Source organism: Narcine bancroftii, chromosome 2, assembly GCF_036971445.1.
Source record: "Narcine bancroftii isolate sNarBan1 chromosome 2, sNarBan1.hap1, whole genome shotgun sequence".
Lineage (NCBI taxonomy): Eukaryota > Metazoa > Chordata > Chondrichthyes > Torpediniformes > Narcinidae > Narcine > Narcine bancroftii.
The window spans coordinates 51,539,328-51,561,302 of record NC_091470.1 but is presented as its reverse complement, the minus strand read 5'-3'; the positions used below and the strand labels follow the sequence as shown (position 1 = coordinate 51,561,302).

Genomic DNA, 21,975 nt, shown 5'->3' with positions numbered 1-21,975 from the left:
CATGTGAATGTGTACCAAAGGACCACTATGTGTGTCATTCATGAACACAGATTTTTGTATACTGTATGCATAGCACAGTCCCTTTGCAACACTGGAAGAAAGTGGAAAGGCTATCTGTTGAGCATAAATTTACTACAGGTTTCTATATCTCTTTCAATCCCTAATCTCCATTTCTGGACATGCAATATTACATTTATTTAAATGGATTGAAACAGTTAGTGTAACTTAACCTCCACAAATATACAGTAAATTATATCCATGTATAAATGCACTAAAAGAGTTTTGGCTGGAAAATAGTTTAAAATGCTTATTAATTTCTTCATTCATTTTTGGGAAATATAGCATCTGCAATCTTCTGGTTCGTTGCCTGACCCTTTGTGGCCAATAGACTCTTGTTTTATTACAAATCGCAGGTGTCTGTCTTGCAATCATTCTGTGTCTGCCAACAAAATCTGAAGTGAATAAAGCATTGGGTGGAAAACCTTCCAAGGGAGCCCTTGCATAGCAGTTGAGGGCATGAATAAGTCAACAAGTAAAATACAAATATGAGACACAAAATTTGCAACTAACAGAGTGTGAAAATTAATAGAACAATATTTATGTTCTGCTGTTGCTGAGGGTAGAATTGTGGCTGGTGCTGAAAGGAAGAGGGTGTAAACTGAAAGCAGTTTTGAAGGGACATCTTTGCTGACTGATTACTGAGAGGTCACATACATTTTGTATGAGTTTAAAGAACACAAACTATTGATTCAAAATTCAAGATTCCTTTATTATCACGTATCAGTACAGAAATGTAATATCACACAAAATTGCCTTCTGTCTGCCATAAGGCAGATAAAGAGTCGCCATTAGTGTTGTTGGCACCCCTTACAGTAAAAGAGAAAGAGAAGCAAATAAGAGCCTTTTCAGAGTCACTGAGCATCCTTGAATTTGCCTCCAGTGCTCCCGCAGCCTCTGCAACTGCACAGACCCCTGTTCGATCCATGGGGAATCCAAGCTCCAGGTCCAAACTGCTGACACCATCAGGACGAATTCAGTGCCTGACACCCCATCTTGCCCTCAGCACCCTCTCAAATCCTGGTTATGATACCTGGTTCCCATGAGCCAGTCTCCAGCAGCCTGCAGCTTAACCAATGAGCCCCTTGCTGATCTGCCATCACGGTCACTGTCCTGTAGCGTTGTCTCCTCTGCTTTTCCTTCATAGTGGAGTATGTTCTTTCCATTTCTGGTGTGCTGTGCTAGTCCCCTGCTCCTTGGAGTCTGCAAACCCTGGAGTCTCCCGCCGAACATAGGCATCGTCACCTTGGGTGGTTTCAGGATTTTAAATAAAAAAAACTACCAGCTCCTTTAACAGGTCATTAAAAACCTGTTCAGAGCCATCAGTATTATGTGGCTGAAGCCTTCAGAGCAGTTCTGCCTGTTCCTCGTTCTCCTAGGTCTGCACCAGTGACAGTGCTGTTGTTACAGCAGCTCGGGCATCTTTCCTGTAGATGCCATGTAGTATGCATATTTATCATCTGTCGACATTAACAAACATTAAAAATCTTTTTTTGTGAATTAAGACAAAGCTTTTTTTTAGATTTCTTCATTCTAGTTTAGGGTACTTGAACTACAGAATTTATTTGATCTTTAAATACTTCCTTAAATTTGTTTGAGAATGAAAACTTAATTTAAAAATAATCTGTCTCAAAATTTTTTTAAAAAGGCAGCAGAGGTCCAAATAGAAGTAAAAAACACAATGGTTGGCACAAAACAACAGGTGACATGGAGGTGATCCATGACATGTATCACAAGCAAACCCAGATTCAATCTTCACCTCCGATTCTGTGTGGAGTCCACACATTTTTCCTGTGAGAGTCTGCATTATCTTGGGTGTTTTGTTTTTCGCCCATATTCAAATGAAGTGGTGCTTGGTTGGTTAATCGGCAAGTCCAGGAGTGTAATAAAAGAATTAGGGAAGAGTTAAGGGGCATGTGCGAAATAAATTTCAAGGAAGTAAATGGGAATTTATGGGATTGCTTTGAAAACTCAATATGTAAATAGTCTCTTTCTATGACATAAAGAAAATGTTCATGAAAGAACTTTAAACAGGTCCTGAAACCAGCAACACCACAATTGGGTACAAACAAAACAACTATAATGAGAAATGGTTTCTCAATTTATCCTATATTATACACTGAAGATTTTTTTGAACAGATTCTATGCTTGTTCCTAAATTAAGATGTAAAAATTAACTTTTTTTCTCGTTTCATTTCCAGTATCAAACATACCATGTCTAAATGTTATACCCTGAGGTACTTGTCTCACACTAAAACCTGAGCAAATGTGGTGTTGATAATTTTCAATGGTCTGCTGCCGTAGATCAATATTAGAACTTAACTTCCACTTTAGCAGATGAGATGTGACTTGGAGTCACAGCTTAAAATGAAAGAAACCTTTAAAATTGCCCCAAGGCATCACATTAGTTGTAGAACATTAGGCTTTAGTGCTCAGGATTTAAGATAGATTCTCAGCTTTGAATGTATTTTAAACTCAGTCAGTATCAGACAAGAAAATTCATAAGTCATGGAGTTAGCTACATATTTACATGGAGTGAAAGTATTACATTTTATATTGGGGAGGGGGAAGACAAATCAAATCCCACTAATTAGTCATTAAAAACCTGCAATTATGGAAAATGTTGGCATCTTTAGGTCAAAAGCAATAACGAACAAGAAAAACACACAAATTAAAAGATGAGATCAAGAAACGATTTCATAGGAGCATCTAAAACAAAGTTTTAATATTCATGATTCATGTGATTTCAAAATCAGTCCACATTTTTTTCATTTTTAAACAATCATATGGACCCAGGACAATGCAGTTCCACAGGATGTCAGAAACCTTTAGGAATACAATTAAAGGTGTCAAATCACAGTGATTTGCTGCACAAATCCAAGTGACAATTTAAATGCTATTTTAAAGAGCTTCAGTGGACTACTGCGTTAGTGGAAGCAACACTGTTCTTACCTCCTCTATGTGTCCCTTGATTCCCTTTTGCCAGACATTTTGAACAATGGAGACGTATTTCTTGTCTGTGACATAACAGTTTGCCAGCAAGATATTGCTTAATTTTGTTCCACTTTTCATTGCCTCAAGAATTTTCTGGACATGGCTTAGAGAAAGTACAGCTTCAGGCTTGGCACCTCCTTTGATAAGCTGCATGGTGCATGGAACCAAACCAATCTGACCTGCACAAAATATCTCATCTCCAATCTAAGAGGATAAATAAAACTAATTAATTATATGCAAAATCCTATCATGAAGAACAAGACACTTTAAAATACAGAGGTAAATACATCACAAAGATTTATATTAAAAATTGTAGGGTAGATATTAGTTTTCTAATGTATACAATATACACATAATATTTAATCATTCTATTCAATTTATGAAATTTGGTTCCAGAGACAAAATTTCAGAAAAAAAGTTTAATATATATTAATATATATTAATACATTCCCAATTTGGAACATACATTCCACAATGAAACTCTGTTCCTGTATTTATATACACATTGCATGAATGCCATTTAATATATCACTCTTGTCCACGTGGTGGAAAAGTTAAGGCAAAGAAGCCATATCCATGGTGCAGATATTTACTTTCAACAGTCTAAGTGAAGCTTCATATGGATCTGCATCTAAATATTTTAGCAATGAAAATGTAATATTTATTAAACATAATCTATTCTGACCTCTTAAGAATACAACTTTTATTATTAAAAAATACACAGAAAGAAACATTAATTATGACAGATAAAATATTTTTTGCACATTAAAGTGCTAAGTTATGTTCATTCAAATGTGACCCTAATTAAACAAGAGACAGATATCTATTTTTTAATGTTCTGTCATTTAGTTTTCTTGCTAAATAAATGTGCAAGTCATTTTCTTGAGGCTAATTTTTCCAACATTAAAACTAGATTAAGATAAGGATAGTTTTAAACCAACATTGTACATTATATAGTTAAGAAATGTAGTCACCTTTTCACAATTGCCTCATCCCAAGCAAAATGGCCCTTACTGGAGGACCATGCTATTTCCAGATAGACATTAGTAACAGATTGCCAAATATTGTACTTTAAATGTAAGGAGTGTGTGAGTGTGTGCGTCCAATTACATTGCTTGCCATTCACAACTAATGCCCTCATATCTACTGGGTCTCTTTAGGCCAATCATGTCCTTCAGTCATTCAGCTCAAGATTGACCTAGGGGTCAATCCTCGGTAGCCCATGGCCAGGAAAATCATAATGAAAAGTGGCATCCTGTCTTGATATTGTATAGAGCAATTCCATTTTCATCTAAATGTGGGTCATCCTTTTATATGGGGTATCAGGCAAACCTCTTCTTCGTCCCAACCCCTTCTCCCCACAAATTAATATTACACAGAATGAATTTAATGCAATCAAATTGGAAGAGAGAGCAATTGATATAAATTCTAAAATTGATGGGCAAATTGGAGGAAGGTAAAGCTGTTTGAATTAATTCCAAGAAAAGCAATTAAAAAAAGATGAAGGTCATTCAGATGAGTGTGCCTAACCCAACATTCATAGAGAATGTGGCTGATCTACTCCAGCAAGATTTTCTTTGACCCCGAGATCCAGGATGGTGGCAAGGATCTTGTGGGGTGACCCAGGAGCTCCCCGAGGAAAGGAGAATAAAGTATAGATACAAGAAGATCACCTAAATTAAAAAGACTTCAAAAAGAAGGAAGACAACCAAGAATATGAATAGAATAAAGAGTGAGAAGAGAAAGAAAAAAGATGGGAGAAAGAACAAAGAGACAGGGCAGGGGCAATCAAAGAAAGGCTGGAAAACCTGACAAAAGGGGTATCTGAAATGAAAGAGAGAATTGATAAAGAGGAAGAAAGATTGGATAAGTGAGAGTGAAATGGATTCATGGGAAAGGGATAGGGTAAAGATGTGGGAGAATCTAGATACCTTAGAAAACATCAACAGGACAAATACAGTTAAAATTGTGGGATGAAGGAGGGTAAGGAGGAAAGAGACATGGTGGAGTTCCTGAAAAAGTGGATCTCAGATACACTGGGGATGGAACAAATTAAAAAGAATCAAAGAATAGAATGTGCCCACTGGTCTCTTCCGCCCGCCCCCCCCCCACCCCCCTCCACCACCCAGGGCCAAACCAACAGCCATGCTCTATCTTGGTAAGACTCCTTCGCTACCAGGATAGAAAAAGGATCTTATGGGTGGCAGCAGTGGGTGCGAATGCTATGTGGGGGTTCCGGTGGAATATGAGGGGGAGAAGGTTTTATTCCACCCAGACATAAGCGTGGCACTATTGAAACACAGGAGGGAATTTGACCTGGTTAAAAAGAGCCTTAAACAAAAAGGAATCGAGTTTACCCTCCTTCACCCAGCAATGCTGAAGATAGTGAGGGCGGGAGGGGAAAGAAAGTTTTTTAAGAATCCAAGAGAGGCAATGGATTTTGTAAGAACCCTGTCACCGCTTCAGGATTAAATGTAAATAAGATGGAAAGAGGAAATCAGGGAAAGATGGTCTGTAAATATTGTATTTGAGAGGAATACGAGGGGGACATGTGAGCTTTTTTCATGTTGTTTAGAGATGAATATATATTAGAAGTAAGAATGAATACGGGGAGCTCAAGGAAAGGGAGATAAGTGGCAGATGAGTACATTAGGCACATCTCAAAATGACAGGGGGATTGTCACCAATAGCTTGGTTATTGGTGCCCAGGGGGGAGGTAAAGATAAACTGGGAGGGAGAAAAAGATGGGGGGGGGAATATATGGGTTGTTTTTTGTTTTGGTATCAGGGTAATTTAATTGACGGTATTTTCAGTTGTACGATGGTGGGGTGGGGGTAGCAGATAAATACAGACTCTATGTTACAGGAATGATAAAAAAAAGATTATAATGTTTGTTTGACAAGTCTATGAAAATTAAAATATAAAAAAACATTTCCTTTGACCCCAACACTGCAATATCTAAAAATCTACTATTTGACTTTTAAATATATCAGCAACAGTTTCTGTTGCCAAAGTGAGCAGAGAAAGTCAAAGATTTACCACCCACTAGGAAAAAAATTAATTAAATACAAAAGCGTTGACTTAAATCTGTGATTTAAGAAATGTTAATGCAATGTCAGGAGACAAACATAAGAAATTCACGAATAAGTGTGTGATGAAACTAAGGAGAAACATTTTGAGCCTGATGTTAGAATGTGGAGCCCATCATGACAAGGTGTGGTGAGGTAAAGAAGCTTTCAAAAGAGATTCATATAAGAAAGGAACAGAGGATATTTTGATGCCTTAATTGGAGGAGTAGAAGATGGTCATGTGGAGCACCAATATTACACGGAATTGCTGGGCCACACACTATGTTTCAATGTTGTAAATACTTGCAATAATATATGTAAAAGATGGGCTGACTCACACAGGGAAACTCTGACACTTCACTTAAGCTTTATGTTGTTGGCTATGGTTCACTGGTGATTTCCTGTCCAGGAACTGATGGCAGAAGTAGAGTTTGAACTGAAAGCAATTCTCCAGCATTTTAAGTTTGGGAGACTAAGATCAGATCTGATACAGAAAAAAAAACCTCTCTCTTCATTTGAATATAGGCAGGGTTAGTGAGCTGGGTAATAGGTAATTCACATATTTTCAATTAAGTTTTGTTCAGTTTCATTTTTTTAATTCTTTAATATCACTTTTTTGGAAAAGTAACAGTTTTAAAATGGTTCTGCAAGTCAGAGACATTAGAAACTATTTGATATAGTTCAGCATTCTACAATTTGTCAGGCAGTTAAGGCAGGAATCAGCTATATTATTTTCATTGGGAGGGTTCTATCTGCAAACTGTGTAAGGTCTTGCTGCCCCTTGGGCTTCTTTTCATAGAAAGGTTGATTGGGAGAGATGGCTTGCAGGTGAAGGGACATAACTCTGGCAAGTGAGATCAGGAGAATTTAGAGACCATGTTGCTGTCACAGTGAAGGGCAAATTCTGGCAGGACAAGGGGATCTTAGTTGACAAGAGATTTGTGTGTTTGGTTAGAAAGAAGATGTATGTCAAGTATAGGCAACCAAGATCAAACAAGCATCTTGATTTGATTAAAGGATGTATGAGGACAGTTAAGAAGAAAATTGAATGACAAAAAAAGGGGCACGAGTGCATCTGGTGTGTAGATTAAGCAAAATCCTAAAAGATTTAAATTAATGGCATTGCCAGGTAGAGAGTAAATCCCCAAAGGATCAGTGTGGTAACCAATGGGTGATGCCATGGGAAATAGGCAAGCTCTTAAATGAATGATTCTAGTCTATATTTGGAAAAGGACATGGAACCTCGCGTTCAAGGAAGAGAATGATATCCTGGAACATATCAACATGAAGAAAGAAAAGATGTGCAGGTCGTGAAATGCATAAAGGTGGATGGTTCCCTGGGGCCTTTGTAGAAATTTTTGTGTCTTCATTCATCACTATCAACAAGGTCATTCCTTTATTTAAGGGCAGCTGGAATAGGCCAGTGAGCATTACATCAAAATGGGGAAAGTTATTAGAAGAAATTCTGAGATGGAATTTATTTGTGCTGGGAAAGACAAAGACTGATTAGGAACAGTCAGCTTGACTTTCTGGGCAGGAACTTGTGTCTCACAAATTTGACTGAGGTTTTTGAAGAGGTGACCAAGTGGATTGACAAGGTCAAGGCAATACAGGTTATCTAAGTGGACTTTAGCAAGACCTTTAGCAAGATTTCACACAGTCGGCTGGTCTGGAAGGTTACAATATATGGAGATTCAGGGCAACAGAGCAAGTTGGAGACATAATTGGTTTGGTGGTAGGAGGCAGAGGGAGGTAGTGAAGAAATGTTTTTCAGATTAGAGATCTGTGGCCAGTGATGTGCTGCAGATATTCGAACTTTCCCTCTGTTGTCATCTATATTAATGCTTAGGATAAGAATATAGGAGCATGATTACTAAATTTGTAGAATACACCAAAATTGCTAGTATAGTGGATGAGAAGAAGTTTGCCTAAGGCTATAGCAGGATTTTGATCCAGAGAAAATTGGCAAGGCAATACCAGATGGAATTTAATCAGACAAGTCCAAAGTAATTCATTTTGAGAAATTAAACTAGGGCTGGGCATGTACAGTAAATAGCAGCCTCTGAGGCACATTATTGAACAGAGACCAAGGAGTATAATTACATAGATGGACAAGGTGATGCGGAAGGCACATGGAATGCTTGCCTTCATCATCTGAGGCACTGAGTATACGGTTTGTAACATTATGTTCGTTACTCAAAATGTTGGTTGGGCCACACATGGGGTATTGCATCCAGTTTTGGTCACCATACTACAGAAAAGATGTGTGTAAACTGGAGATGATGTCTGGAATGGAGGGCTTGAGTAACAAGATAATATTGAATACACTGGGTCTGTTTTCCTTGGAGTGAAGGAAGTAGCAAAGTGACATAATAGAGGTACATAAAATTAATTATATCAAAGAAAGAGTAGTTGGCATCTGGAATGAGGTGGTGGAGAAGGGAACTGTAATGTAACATAAGAAGCATACTGACAGGAACTTGAATGAGCAGGAGAGGGATGATTATGGAATTAATGCAGGCAAATAAGATTGATATAGATGAGCAAGATGGAACGGGCCAAAGCGCCTGCTTCTATTCTGCACAACTATAATTCTATGGCACAAATGGACGGCGGTAAATTCACAGAAGCAAAATGTGTCCTTATCACTCTCTCAGGTGCAGAGCAATGTTCTCTCTAATTTTTATAGTGAATGTGCGCAAAAATCTTATGTTGTGCAAATATTTTTTCCTGTGACAAAAGTATGTGCATAATGAATGCTTGTGCAAATGAAAATTTGAAATTGTTTCAAGATCATTTTGGCACATCCTCCCTCTCATGGCTAACAAAACTGTATTGGCATGTTTTAATACAAGAATGATTACAATTCTATGAAGTAACGTATTTAGTTAAGATTTTATTTAACTAACCTTTTATGCACACATTTACTCTCTTTGTGCACTGGTTGCAAACAGCTTGGAGGGAACAGCAGTGCAGAGAGCACCATTAAAAGCAAGCTCTGGCTTGACAGATCTGAAGTGCAGACAGGTTCTTTACTCACATAACCTGGACTCAGATCTGGTGCTCAATTACCTGATGACTATCTTGCTTGTCTGATAGATTTTGGCAAGCAACATAATTTCTAGTTTGCTTGACCCCACAGCGTGAAAATGACAATCTCAATTATAAGAGCTATATGGTAGTGATCCAGCAAATTGACATGCCCTTCAAAGACTGATCTACATTATTGTGAAGTAGATGGCACTTCATAATGGATCGAACTTTTGCGTGAGAAACATGGGAATTAAACATGTTTATCTTGGATGATTTTCTGCTTGACTTATTATTTATATATATATCATATATATGAAAATATTTTCAGTCAGCACATCAGACAACATTCAATGAGAAAGTTTGAGATAAAAGTAAGTGCTGGAGGAACCTCAGCAGGTCAAACAGTATCTATGGGGTGGAGAGGAAGAATAGTTCGCTCATGTGTCCTTGGAACTTTCTCATTAAATGGCAGTGATAACAGTGGAAGCAAAGAGAGCTCTTTAGTACACTAATCATAAACTACTCTGGCACCACAAAAATCATGCCTGCACTATTGTAACACCAGTTTTTTTGTATGCACTACGGTGACTGAATATTTATTTCTATCTATCTTTTGTATTTTATTATCTTTATTAACTTAAAGTGGACTATTGGAGTTTGCCTGCAGCAAGAATGAATTTCTGTACATACGTACATCAACATATTTTTAAGGCAGGGTTAGATGGGCTTGAGATACGCAAGGAACTAAAAGGTTACCAGGGCTGGTGGAAATGTTGAGTTACAACCAGATCAGCCATGGTCTTGTTGAATAGTAGAGATGGCTCAAGGAGTAGGCAAGTTCCCAACTTATTTCTACTTCTGTTCCTACATTTAAATTACATGTTTGCACATATTTCAGCTGCAGTCAACACGTGGAAGAATATTTTCTTCCTGTTCCCTTCTTCTATCTAACTTTATTCTCCATTACAGGCTCCCTTCTCCAACATTCACAATATAAACCACATATGTGTTGAAGTACATGAAGACTCTCAGATTTCAGTGATTTGCTCTGAGCACGGAAATATTACTTTAATTTCAAATAGCTTGCCAATTCCAAAACATAACTTTGAACTAGAAAAACATATTCAGTATTTGGTGATCGGTTCCCATCTTGATATTTGAAATATTGCTGCATTAAAAAAAATGTCCTCTCCTAGAATTAGATGTTTTAAACACCTGTTTTTCAAGGGTAAAGCTTCAATCAGTAACAAATTAAAATGTATCTTATTAATGCTGCAAGCTGTTTGAGTTATCCCCCCGCTATCCCAATAGGTCACAGGTTCAGATAAGACCCATTGACCTGTTGACCTGTCAGTCAAATACTTGCTTACAAGATGCTGCCAATATAAATAACCACAAGTGACAATGTGCTAATTGCTGGCCTCTGCAAAGCCATGTAACCTTCCGACCTTAGGGTAGACCTCAATGGCTGGATCAATTAGAACCGCAGGCAAAGGACCCATGCTGATATACAGATAGAAAGTCTTATTATAACAAGATTAGGGATGCTAAATTTGTATCTTCATTGGTAAATAATCCTAGCTTTTCAGGTTCAATTAGTATGTTATTGGCTGCAAATACGATCATTTATTTTAATTTTTCTCATTACATTAAGGAAATCTGAAACAGAATAAACAGTGATCAAGATTACAGTTCACAATCACACGGAATGCCCGTGAGCCATAAACTCAATGTGTGTTGTGAATGACTACTCCATTCAAAAGACTAAATTTAGTAAATGAAATGCAAACTAAAATGATCTTAATTCAATAGCTTCAGATCCTAAAATTAATAATTAGTATAATTATACAACCAGTTTCTAAAGCTCTTGGGTAATATGTTTTTAATGAGGCTACTGTGGTTGGAGCTTGTGAAAATCAAATTATGTTTTTCATTAAAAAGCCTCAATTTTTAAATGCTGCCATCCATTTAGCATTCAGAGACTTTTTTTCATTAACTCAGAGGTTTACCTGCAAAGCAAAAATAACTTCTAATTTTATGTTAATCAAGGTAAACCCTCATCTATTTTGACCAAACATTTATTAAAGTAAATAATCTGATACCATCTTACTTTATAATGCATTTGTAAATAAATGGATGAAAAGTTTATTTGTGCAGGATTCTTGAGCTGCACTCTATAGAATTGGACTATAGAACTAGAAACCCAGTGTTTATATGTTGATTGTTATTGACAATACAATTTCACTTTGCCAGAAGTGAAATGATGTGAATGCAAGGTCAATAGGCCAGCGGGAACCTTGATGTGTAACAAGACCAATGCCTATCTTCTTAATCAATGAGTGTCAAGGATGTGAGCAAAGAAATGGGGGAAGGAGGAAGGAAGGGAGAGAAAGAAAGAAAGGATGAAGGAAGATAGAAATAGAGGAGGCAGAACAGAAAGGGAAATGAAGGACAAAAAATAAAAATACCTATAAACTACAAGAACATTTTCTGCCTACAGAAATGTGATGCTCTTTGGGTAAGGGAAGTAAATCTAGAAGGGATGGGATAGTAAGGGTGGCTTCATATTCACATTTTCATCACCTATCAATGAAAAATAGTGACGAGAACCTGGAAAAAATAACACATTCAAAGGAAGCCAGTGACAAATTTTGGAGTAAAAATATACATATAAAAGCAAAAATCCAGAAATGATCATCAGTAATGGCTCTACAGAAATCACGTGAAGTAGCCAATAAGCCTATGTTCCCAACCCATGAATAAGTGGTGACTTTGAAAGTAATTGAAGGATGTAAAGTGTTAATTGCTTTAATAAGTTATGGCAAATTAAAAGTAATCGTTGAAAATTGCTATCTCAGCAATTTTTCTATATCAAATAATTTCTTCTCCTCGAACATGTTTTTTTTGTGGATATTGCCTTTGAGTCTGGGTCCAGAAAAAATATGCTTTAATTTAGTATGTTATCTGGATTGCCATTATTCACATCTGGGCTTGGGTTTAAGCCATCAGATAATCTTCCAGTTTCTTATGGTTAAATCCAGAGCAGAGGACTGCCCACCATCATATTTAAAATTAGACTGCATAGGTTCCATCACAAAACCTGAAAATAGATGGGCAAAGAAAAGGAGGATGGTTTAAAGGCAATTCGAAGCTGTGGGCCAATACTGAAAAATAAGGGAAACATGAAAAACAATAAAAATCAAGTTTTTACAGCATTTCACTACATCAATGTTATTCCAAACAGCTAACAGTGAATGGGATGAATACAACTATTAATTTTTAAAAATATAACAAAGTTACACATCTTTTCAAGATGCAACACAAATAGCTTGCAATCAATAAAACTGTTTGTGTAATGTTACAGAATTCTGGAAAGAAGATTTAGAAGGAATCATTACACAAAAGAAACTTAGCGAGTTACGCATAATCTATAGGAAGCTAAAGGTTACCAACGTTTCAGGCCTGAGCCCTTCGTCAAAGTATGAAGGAATCCAATGTTTTAAAGACAATAAAAACTGTATTAACAAGTCTTTGGGGTTAGCTTTTAACAGCCTTTTCTTTAAAAGGCTATTTGTTATTATTATAACCTAATGCTTTTCTAAAGTTCAAAAGAAACATTGTGACTTTGATTTTGGAACTTCTGTCCAGCCGTCCGTCCCTCGCATATTGGTTGAAAGTCCATTTATTGCTGACACCTGTGCTCATTGATGTTCCACTATGTCCCAATTCTAATGCATTTATTTGTCATTTTTCTGAACAGTATGAATTTGTGGTGGTCTGAAATGACTGGCTGGGTGAGGACATGTCATTTATTGCATACATTCAAATGCAACCAAATTTCGTACGAGTTAAACAGTTGGAATTATACGATTCACCTTCTCCAAGTATAAATGATAAGCAACCTGAAACTCCATGTTGGTACATTGGGATCCATGCTTGGCCATGATGTGGTAAGTAAAATGGCATATTGTGATTTTACAATGAACTAGCAGGTACACCATGACTATCAGCACCCCCCCACATCTCCATCGGGCACACAAAACTCAAAATGGTCAACCAGTTTACCTATCTCGGCTGCACCATATCATCAGATGCAAGGATCGACAACGAGATAGACAACAGACTCGCCAAGGCAAATAGCGCCTTTGGAAGACTACTCAAAAGAGTCTGGAAAAACAAACAACTGAAAAACCTCACAAAGATTAGCGTATACAGAGCCGTTGTCATACCCACACTCCTGTTCGGCTCCGAATCATGGGTCCTTTACCGGCATCACCTACGGCTCCTAGAACGATTCCACCAGCATTGTCTCCGCTCCATCCTCAACATTCATTGGAGCGACTTCATCTCCAAACATCGAAGTACTCGAGATGGCAGAGGCCGACAGCATCGAATCCACGCTGCTGAAGATCCGACTGCGCTGGGTAGGTCACGTCTCCAGAATGGAGGACCATCGCCTTCCCAAGATCGTGTTCTATGGCGAGCTCTCCACTGGCCACCGAGTCAGAGGTGCACCAAAGATTAGGTACAAGGACTGCCTAAAGAAATCTCTTGGTGCCTGCCACATTGACCACTGCCAGTGGGCTGATATCACCTCAAACCGTGCATCTTGGCGCCTCTCAGTTCAGAGGGCAGCAACCTCCTTTGAAGAAGACCACAGAGCCCACCTCACTGACAAAAGACAAAGGAGGAAAAACTCAACACCCAACCCCAACCAACCAATTTTCCCTTGCAACCGCTGCAACCGTGTCTGCCTGTCCCGCATCGGACTTGTCAGCCACAAACGAGCCTGCAGCTGACGTGGACTTTACCCCTCGATAAATCTTTGTACACGAAGCCAAGCCAAAGAAGAAGAAGAGCAGGTACACTGCTTAGATCCAAAGTCAAAGAGATATTATTGATTTTGATTTGAGAATTCTTACAAATTCAGCAATAAGATTATTCAAACTTAAATCTGGAGGCTGAGGAACTTGTACCAGCTGGGGCTATGCAAAACTTCCCTCTACAGAGACCATCTTTACAAATAAACTTCACTGTATGGCTGAACTGTGCATTAAGACAGATAGCTGAGATTCATTTATCAAAATAACCTGGAGATATCTGCAAAGAAATGAGGGGTGGCTCCCAGCAAACAGAAATTTAGCAAAGGATTAATAAACTTCAGAGAAGGATGGGAAGAAGATTATTGTCAAGAAAAGAATGACTCAAAGAAAATCAAAAATGGGGAACTGCTTGTAAAAGTCATCATCCACTAAAGATTATAGTTGATTATGAAGGTCCATGAAGCATTAAAAAAAGAGACTGCAATTAGCAATAATCCTTCAGCCTATTTTAGAAATCAAATACTGTCTGATTTGCAAATATGGAAAAAACATGAATGATGAAATTTAACACTGTTTCATTTGCAAAGTTATTGAAGGATCCAGACAAACTGGAAATAAAAATGCAGCCAATGTATTGTTTGAGTTTCTCTTCATTCACAGATTATTCTGCATACCAAACACCAATATGATTGATGCTGGAGCTGCTCCAATTTCTAATGTGAAACATAAAATTACATAGGATTCTACAGAAGTTTCTTATGAATGATCAATTACGAGTTCCCTAATTAACAAAATAATTAGCATTTCAATGGTGCCTTTCACAAACTCTTTACATCACAGTGTGTTTTAAAACTCGAAATCAATTTGCAACATTGCCATTTTATTCATATCTCCCTTGTTCGAACTGGAAGAAACTGAAATTGGTCTGTTATGTCTGAATAACTGAATTTTCCCCGTAAGTTTCCAGTGATATGGTTGGTTAATTGGATACCGTAAATAACCCTTGAAATAAGTAAAGCAGTGAAATAATCAAAAATGGAATTGATGGACAAGTGAAAGAAAGAGCAAGTTGAAAAGTGATCTGGATATAAGGAAAATGGGAATGCTCTGTCAGCACAGACGTGATGGACAATTGACCTCCTTCTGGATCATACTAAGTAACAACTATGAAAAAGAAATATGAAATGTAAAAGAAACTGATATATTAAAATGTACTCTCTCTTACCCAGTTAGCTTAAATGTATAAAGCTGAAAACCCAGTCTTCATGTAAAACTCGTGTTAACCATGTACCAGAATGCTGAAGAAAATAAGTCATATTTTATTTTGCTGGTCAATAGGAGCTCTGCAAATGTTATTTCATGCAGCATTTGTTATTGCAAATCATCTTGCCAACAAAAGTTGCATCTTAATTAAAAATATTATTGAGCCTAATGGTTACTTCACTAAAACTGAAATGCTTGAAAATAAACTTACAATCCCAAATTTATTTTAACAAAGAAAATATTGTCTCTTACATATAACAAATATAATTTCAGAATAACAGCGCATGATTTCCACTCATTTTTAAAAAATACAAATCAAAACTGGACATGAAACATCAACAACAGATTTTTTTTTCAAATAAAGAAGTCCATTTCAAAGTACTGTCATGTAGAATTGTGCTTTCAGATTGAAGAAGCCACATTATAACATGAGTATTATAAACTTGCACTTTCTCACAAAAATAAAGGCCATGATTCTCTGTATTTTCAATAGCAGTTTCTTTTATTAAAGGCAATTATTCAGGATTTCCTTGCATTTTCAGTAGTGCAGTACAATGTCCTTTTTTAAGTGGATGTAGAAGAAACCTGTTTCCCATGATACTGTGCCTGTGCGTCAAGTTCGGCTGTCAACTTTGATGCATTTTTCAGAGCACAGTACACGCTTAAATTACTATGACTGTAAACCATAAATGAGAACCCAGTGCTTTGAAACCATCGGATCAATCAGAAGATCATTTACTTGGAAGGGTTATTTGGTAAAGTGAGAGCTGTACATCAACTATCTGCAACTGAGGGCTGAGGCAGCAAAACGACAACAACAAATTGTCATTGGCATTCCATTTATGAACCTTCAGACACCATCAGAGTTCTGTTCGGCGGGAAACCAGATAAGGTCAGACTTTCCCTGAATATTTCTTATCAAGCTACCATCAAAAGAAGTTATGATTTGAATAAAAAGGCTATCACTCCTTAATTTCAATATCAAAGCGATCCACTGTGAACTCCCATTGCAGAAAAAAATCTCCCCAAGCTGCATCAGGCTTAATAATCTATTATTTAGGATTTATTTTAGGTTGATTGGAATAAAAAAAAGCTGTGCTACTGAAAAACCACAAATGAAATAGCATGAAGAAAAGAATGACATTAACATACTATTAACAGTTCAAAAGAATGGTATGACACACCAATCAAATTTGTTAATTGACTGTCAGTGATCTGTCCTTAAAAATGCAACATGACTGCATAATGCAGCTCTAAATCTGACAGGAAGACAGTTACATTTGCATTAGTCTCATAAACTAATCAACAATCAGAATATAATGCACATTTAAAAAATGTTAGATATTTATTTAAGTATACATTGTTTATGCCCCATCTATAAATAAATTTCTTCTAAACTATCATTGATATTAAGTTAATATCAGTTTAAAAGTTCCATAATTAATATTCATTGCATTATACCAAGTACTATATTTTCATATTTTTTGAAGAAATTGTTTTGTGAAAAAGTCAATCTGATCTTTAACTTTATGTCAATGGCTTGCGCTATGTTTGCATATAAATTTGTTGGAAGTTTTCGAGAAACTTTATAAAAGAAACACAGCAGGATAATAACTGACAAATATTAAAATTGCTGTGGGGATTGGGGGAGGGAGGGAATTTTTTCTGGAGATTTTCACCGACTTTGAAACTGCATCTGTCCTTCAAATGAAACAAATTAACCCTATCGGTGCTCGATATTCTCTGCAGCTGCACAAATTTGGTCTCAATCAGAGTATGTATATCATTAAAACAAAGGAATAAATAGAAAGATTCAGGGAAGTTACCACCAATATTGTTTAGAATCCTGATTGCTTTTAGTTAAAAAGAACCCTTCCTTATGTGGAAAGATAGATAATAAATCTCAAGATTATTCCCTCAGTGACAGTCAAGAAGCTACAAACTCTGGGCCTCTGTATCCCCCCTCTGCAACTGGATCTTTGACTTCTTTGGAAGACTGCAGTCAGTATATGTTGGAAACAACCCCCATGCTTGGCCCACTGCTTTACTCATATTTTGCTTGAGAAAAATTGTCATTGGCCCATTTCCTATGGCCAGGCACAATTCCAATGTTATCTATAAATTTGCCGATGACACCACAGTTGCTGGGAGAATCACAAATAAGAATGAGGAAGCATACAGGAGGGAGAAAGATCAGCTCGTTGAGTAGCTTCATGCCAACAATCTTGAGCTCAATGTTAGCCAAACCAAGGAGATAATTGTGGACTTCAGGAGGAAGTCAGAAGAACACGACCCAGTCTTCAATGAGAGCTCAGTAGTGGAGGGGGTCACCAACTTCAAATTCCTGAGTGTCATTATCTCTGAGAATCTGTCCTGGTGCCTCCATATTGATGCAATCATGAAGAAGGCTCACCAGTGGCTATGCTTTGTGAGGTGTTTAAGGAGATTTGGTATTTCACTGAAGACTCTTGAAAACTTCTACAGGTGTACCATGGAGATTATTCTGGCTGGTGGCATCACTGTCTGGTATGGACAGGACAAGAAAAAACTCCAGAGAGTTGTTAACTCGGCCTGCGACATCACAGGCACCAGCCTTCACTCCATCGAGTATAAGAGACGGTATCTTATTAAAGCAGCATCTATTCTCAAAGACTCCCACCACCCAGGCCATGCCCTCTTCATTCTGCTACCATTGGGAAAAAGGTACAGGAGCCTAAAGACGAACACTCAGCGGCACAAGGACAGCTTCTTCCCCACTGCCATCAGATTCCTGAATGATCAATGAACCAAAGACAATGCCTTTATTTTTCAAAAAAAATATTGTTGTAAAAGTGGTTTATTTTTATTGATTTTTTAATACAGAACTTATGCACAATACAATTCAATAAAATGATATGGATAATTATACAAAATTGATAAAACCTTCAGTATAAAAAAAACATACATAAGTTGTAAATCAGTGGTTTTCAAACTCCCCTACTGAACTCACATTCCACCACAAGCAATCCCTATGCAACAGGTGTTCTGTGATTAGTAAAGGATTGCTTAAGGTGGTATGTAGGTGGAAAGGAAAAGTTTGACAAAGAAAATATTGTCTCTTACATATAACAAATATAATTTCAGAATAACAGCGCATGATTTCCACTCATTTTTTAAAAATACAAATCAAAACGTTGAGGTCAAGATTGTTGGCATGAAGCTACTCAACGAGCTGAACTTTCTCCCTCCTGTACGCTTCTCATTCTTATTTGTGATTCTGCCAGCAACTGTGGTGTCATCAGCAAATTTATAGATAACATTGGAATTGTGCCTGGCCATAGGAAATGGGCCAATGACAATTTTTCTCAAGCAAAATATTTCAGTTACAATTGGGTCCGAGCAGTGATTCTCAACCTTCCCTTCCCACTTGTATACCACCTTAAGCAATCCCTTACTCATCACAGAGCACATAGCAAAGGGAAGACTTAAGGAGGAATATGAATTTGGGGATAGTTTGAAAATCACTGTTGTAAATTATATCCATGATTTGTATTTGAAATGCTCTCTCTCATATATATAAATAAAAGAGCTAATAACAAAAAAGAGAGAAAAAAAAGAACAAAATGAGAAAAGAAAATAGAAAAAGAAAGAGAACTCAAAACCCCTGCCTAACAACATTACCAGATGCTCTATGTGACTAATATTAAAAGAAAAAGAAACGAAGGTAGAAAAAAATATGGAAAAAAACATAAAGATACGAGTTAGACAATTTAATTACATTGAGATGAAATTATAAAGTAAGAAAAGAAGTCATGAATGACCCCCAAAACATCTGAGTAAAAGTTGGCTTCTATGGATGTTTGCCACAAAACACCAAATTTCGTGACTTGTTCATAACAATAAATTCAGGTTCTGAAGATGATAGAACCTGACACACCTACTCTTACAAGATCTATATATTCTCAACTCTCAATACCCCAAACTACAACCCATCCCCTACAGCTAAGATTTCCTAACTACTCCTGCTTGTGATTTCTCTATGAGGTTCTACCCCTACGGGGAGCCATGTCTGTCTATCAGATTGGTCTCCTGTGAAGATCCTTCTGGGGGACCATAAGAAACACACTGTGATGTTTTGTTTGTTTGGTGTGCAGTGAGACCCAGTGTTCTAAATTTCCTAAGCAAATCCTGTGTCCCTGCTCCCAACCAGTCACAAAACTACAACTCCCACCAGCATAATCCTGTATGTCATCTGCAAAGCCCACTTTGGTCAAGACATGCTGTCAACTATTTTTTACCTCCCACAGATGTTGCCTGATTTGGTGAACATTGCCAAAATTTACAATTAAAGAAACATTTTTTTGTTCCACCCCTGTCATACAATGTTAAAGAGACTGTTAACTTAAGGATAGAAGGATTTATTTCCACTCAGAATAAAGCAGAAGGTCTTAGTTACTCAACACTGTTATATATGATTGAAAAAAGTATTCATAGAGACTTAGTTTGGTGCAAAACATTACAATGATCTTGAAGCTAATTTAAACCTGTTATATAATTTTTTTTAAAGCATTAGTTCATTTTTGATTTTATAATATTTTATAGGTACATTTCCAGAATAGCTTCAAATATATCTAAATGACTACACGTACATCAATGACACACAATTCATTTCAAATAGGGATTTTAAGTCATTTATGTCTACTCTTGCATTCTAACGCTCTCACATAAAACACAATTATCTAATGCAGTTGATGTATGGATCTTTTAACATACATTTTACTGTAACTGAAATGATTGGATATTATTTTACACCAGATTAGTGCAATTTGACCTGATTGCTGATCTATGAAGCCTATATTAACCATCGGTTTTTATATAGCTTTACTCCAAGTCAAAATAGGAGATTAAATAAAGGAATGCTTCAGTCATAAACTTCCATAATGTTTGATCAGGAGGAGCTTGCAAAGTGTCTTGTATCAACATTATTAAATAATTAACATTTGTAAATTTTTATATTCGTCTTTCTTTACCTTTTTCAGAAATATAAATTGTTTTGATGGCTTTTTTTTACTTCTTTTTATTTCGACCACTTATGTACATTAAACTATTCTGTGCGACATACAAGTAACAAATTTGTCTCCACCAAAGAATGATAAATACTTAATCATTTCCAGCAAGTTGTCCAAATTACTTCAGTACTCAAGAAGATCCAACGTTGCAATATGATGCACTCCATGACTGTAGCCATCCCTAACTGTTTGGCAGGCTTTTTCCAAGTTACAGCTCACTAGTCACATTGTGATATGCATTATGAAAAAAAAAGTTACTGCCGTGTCACTTTTGTCACATCTTGACAAAGCCAATTTTCCAGAATACCTGCCTCTTCAATGTGTGTTACCACATTATTTCCAGGATCCTTCCGGAAGCTTTGTACTGAAAAATCTACTGCTTATAAACTGAACTCTAAATATCAACAGCATACAATTTTTTATACCATAAATAGTTCAGTGTGACAATCAGTTCAGTGGTCACCAGCAAAAATTTAGAGATGCTTCAAAACTAAAATACTTGTATTCTGCTTTCTCTTCACTGCCAATTCTGTCTGTTCTGGTTGCATAATTGTATACAAGTGCCTAAAATTAAATCTGTATGATTTAATTTTGTTATTAATGAATGGAAATTGTTACACCCTCGTCAACAAGAGAAACAAACACAATTATCAATGAAATAACACCATAAAATTATATTAAAGAAACAAATAAGCTAGAAACAAACATGATTACGAGATACAATACAAAAATTACAGAATAATTCAAAGTTTGTTATTTGACCCATCATTTTTGTGCAAGCCCTTTGAAAGATCTTTTAAATGAACCCCACTCTCATTCTTTCCCCAGAGCCCTGTAAATCCAAAAATGTTCTTTTCAACCATATATTCAGTTCCCAAAAAGAATACATAAAGTATGCTTCTTCCTAAGTTGATGGTTATAGCATTCATAAATATCCATGAACTGCCATTCATAAGACAATAGATACTGAAAGTAATAATTAAATGAAATATTAATTTGGACATTAAACAATGATATTCCAGTTCAATTTTTATTCTTTTATATCACAATAATTATCTAAATGAAACATTCAGTTTGTTAAAGTTGTCCTATGAGAGTTTACTCCCTTTTCTGCATTTTAATTGTTTTTCCAATTTAGTTTTAGCATTAATTGAGATCCACTGAAGTTAATTTCAGTATATATTTCTTTGATGTGGTGTGTTACAACAAAATTGTATGCCAGTATGCAAGAAGATAAAATAGGTGGGATCCATGAGAATTGTGAATTTACATGTGAAATTCAAAACACCTCATTGAAATATCATTCTTCCTGTTATTTCAGAAATAGTGCAAATTCCTTCAGTTTGAACTTTTGTTATTTTTGTAGTATAATTACAAATGGACAGATTCTTCATTAAATTTTATATGTCATTTATTTCCAGACAAATTCAATTGCTCTACCTCATTTGGTTCTCACCATTTTACATTTTTTGCCATACTGGCTATATTTTTATTTGCTTTCAGTGAGTTCTCTTCTATCAGTAAACTTCCCTTCAGCTAAAAGAATATCTTCAGAGCAGAAAATACATAAAAGAGCTGGAGAAACTCAGTACTTATAACTTGTAAGTTATACCTTGACGAAGGGCACAAGCTGAAATGTCGGTAATATATCTTTGCCTCCTATGGATGCAACCGACTGGCTGAATTTTT

General features: G+C 36.5%; 1 protein-coding gene across 11 annotated transcripts in view; it reads right to left on the bottom strand.

Annotated features, from left to right (window-relative positions):
• dph6 (diphthamine biosynthesis 6) overlaps positions 1-21,975 on the bottom strand; it is a 307,319-nt gene that overhangs the window by 72,978 nt on the left and 212,366 nt on the right. For 10 of the 11 annotated variants that reach the window (XR_011351225.1, XM_069916657.1, XM_069916656.1 and 7 more), the window contains one exon: positions 3,010-3,255. Coding sequence is in view for 10 of the 11 variants with exons in the window: in XM_069916657.1 (XP_069772758.1) it covers positions 3,010-3,255 (246 nt within the window). In the remaining variant the exon portion in view is untranslated. Of the gene's footprint in view, positions 1-2,752; positions 2,884-3,009; positions 3,256-21,975 lie in introns of those variants that run through there. The other variant, XM_069916661.1, reaches the window with a different exon arrangement.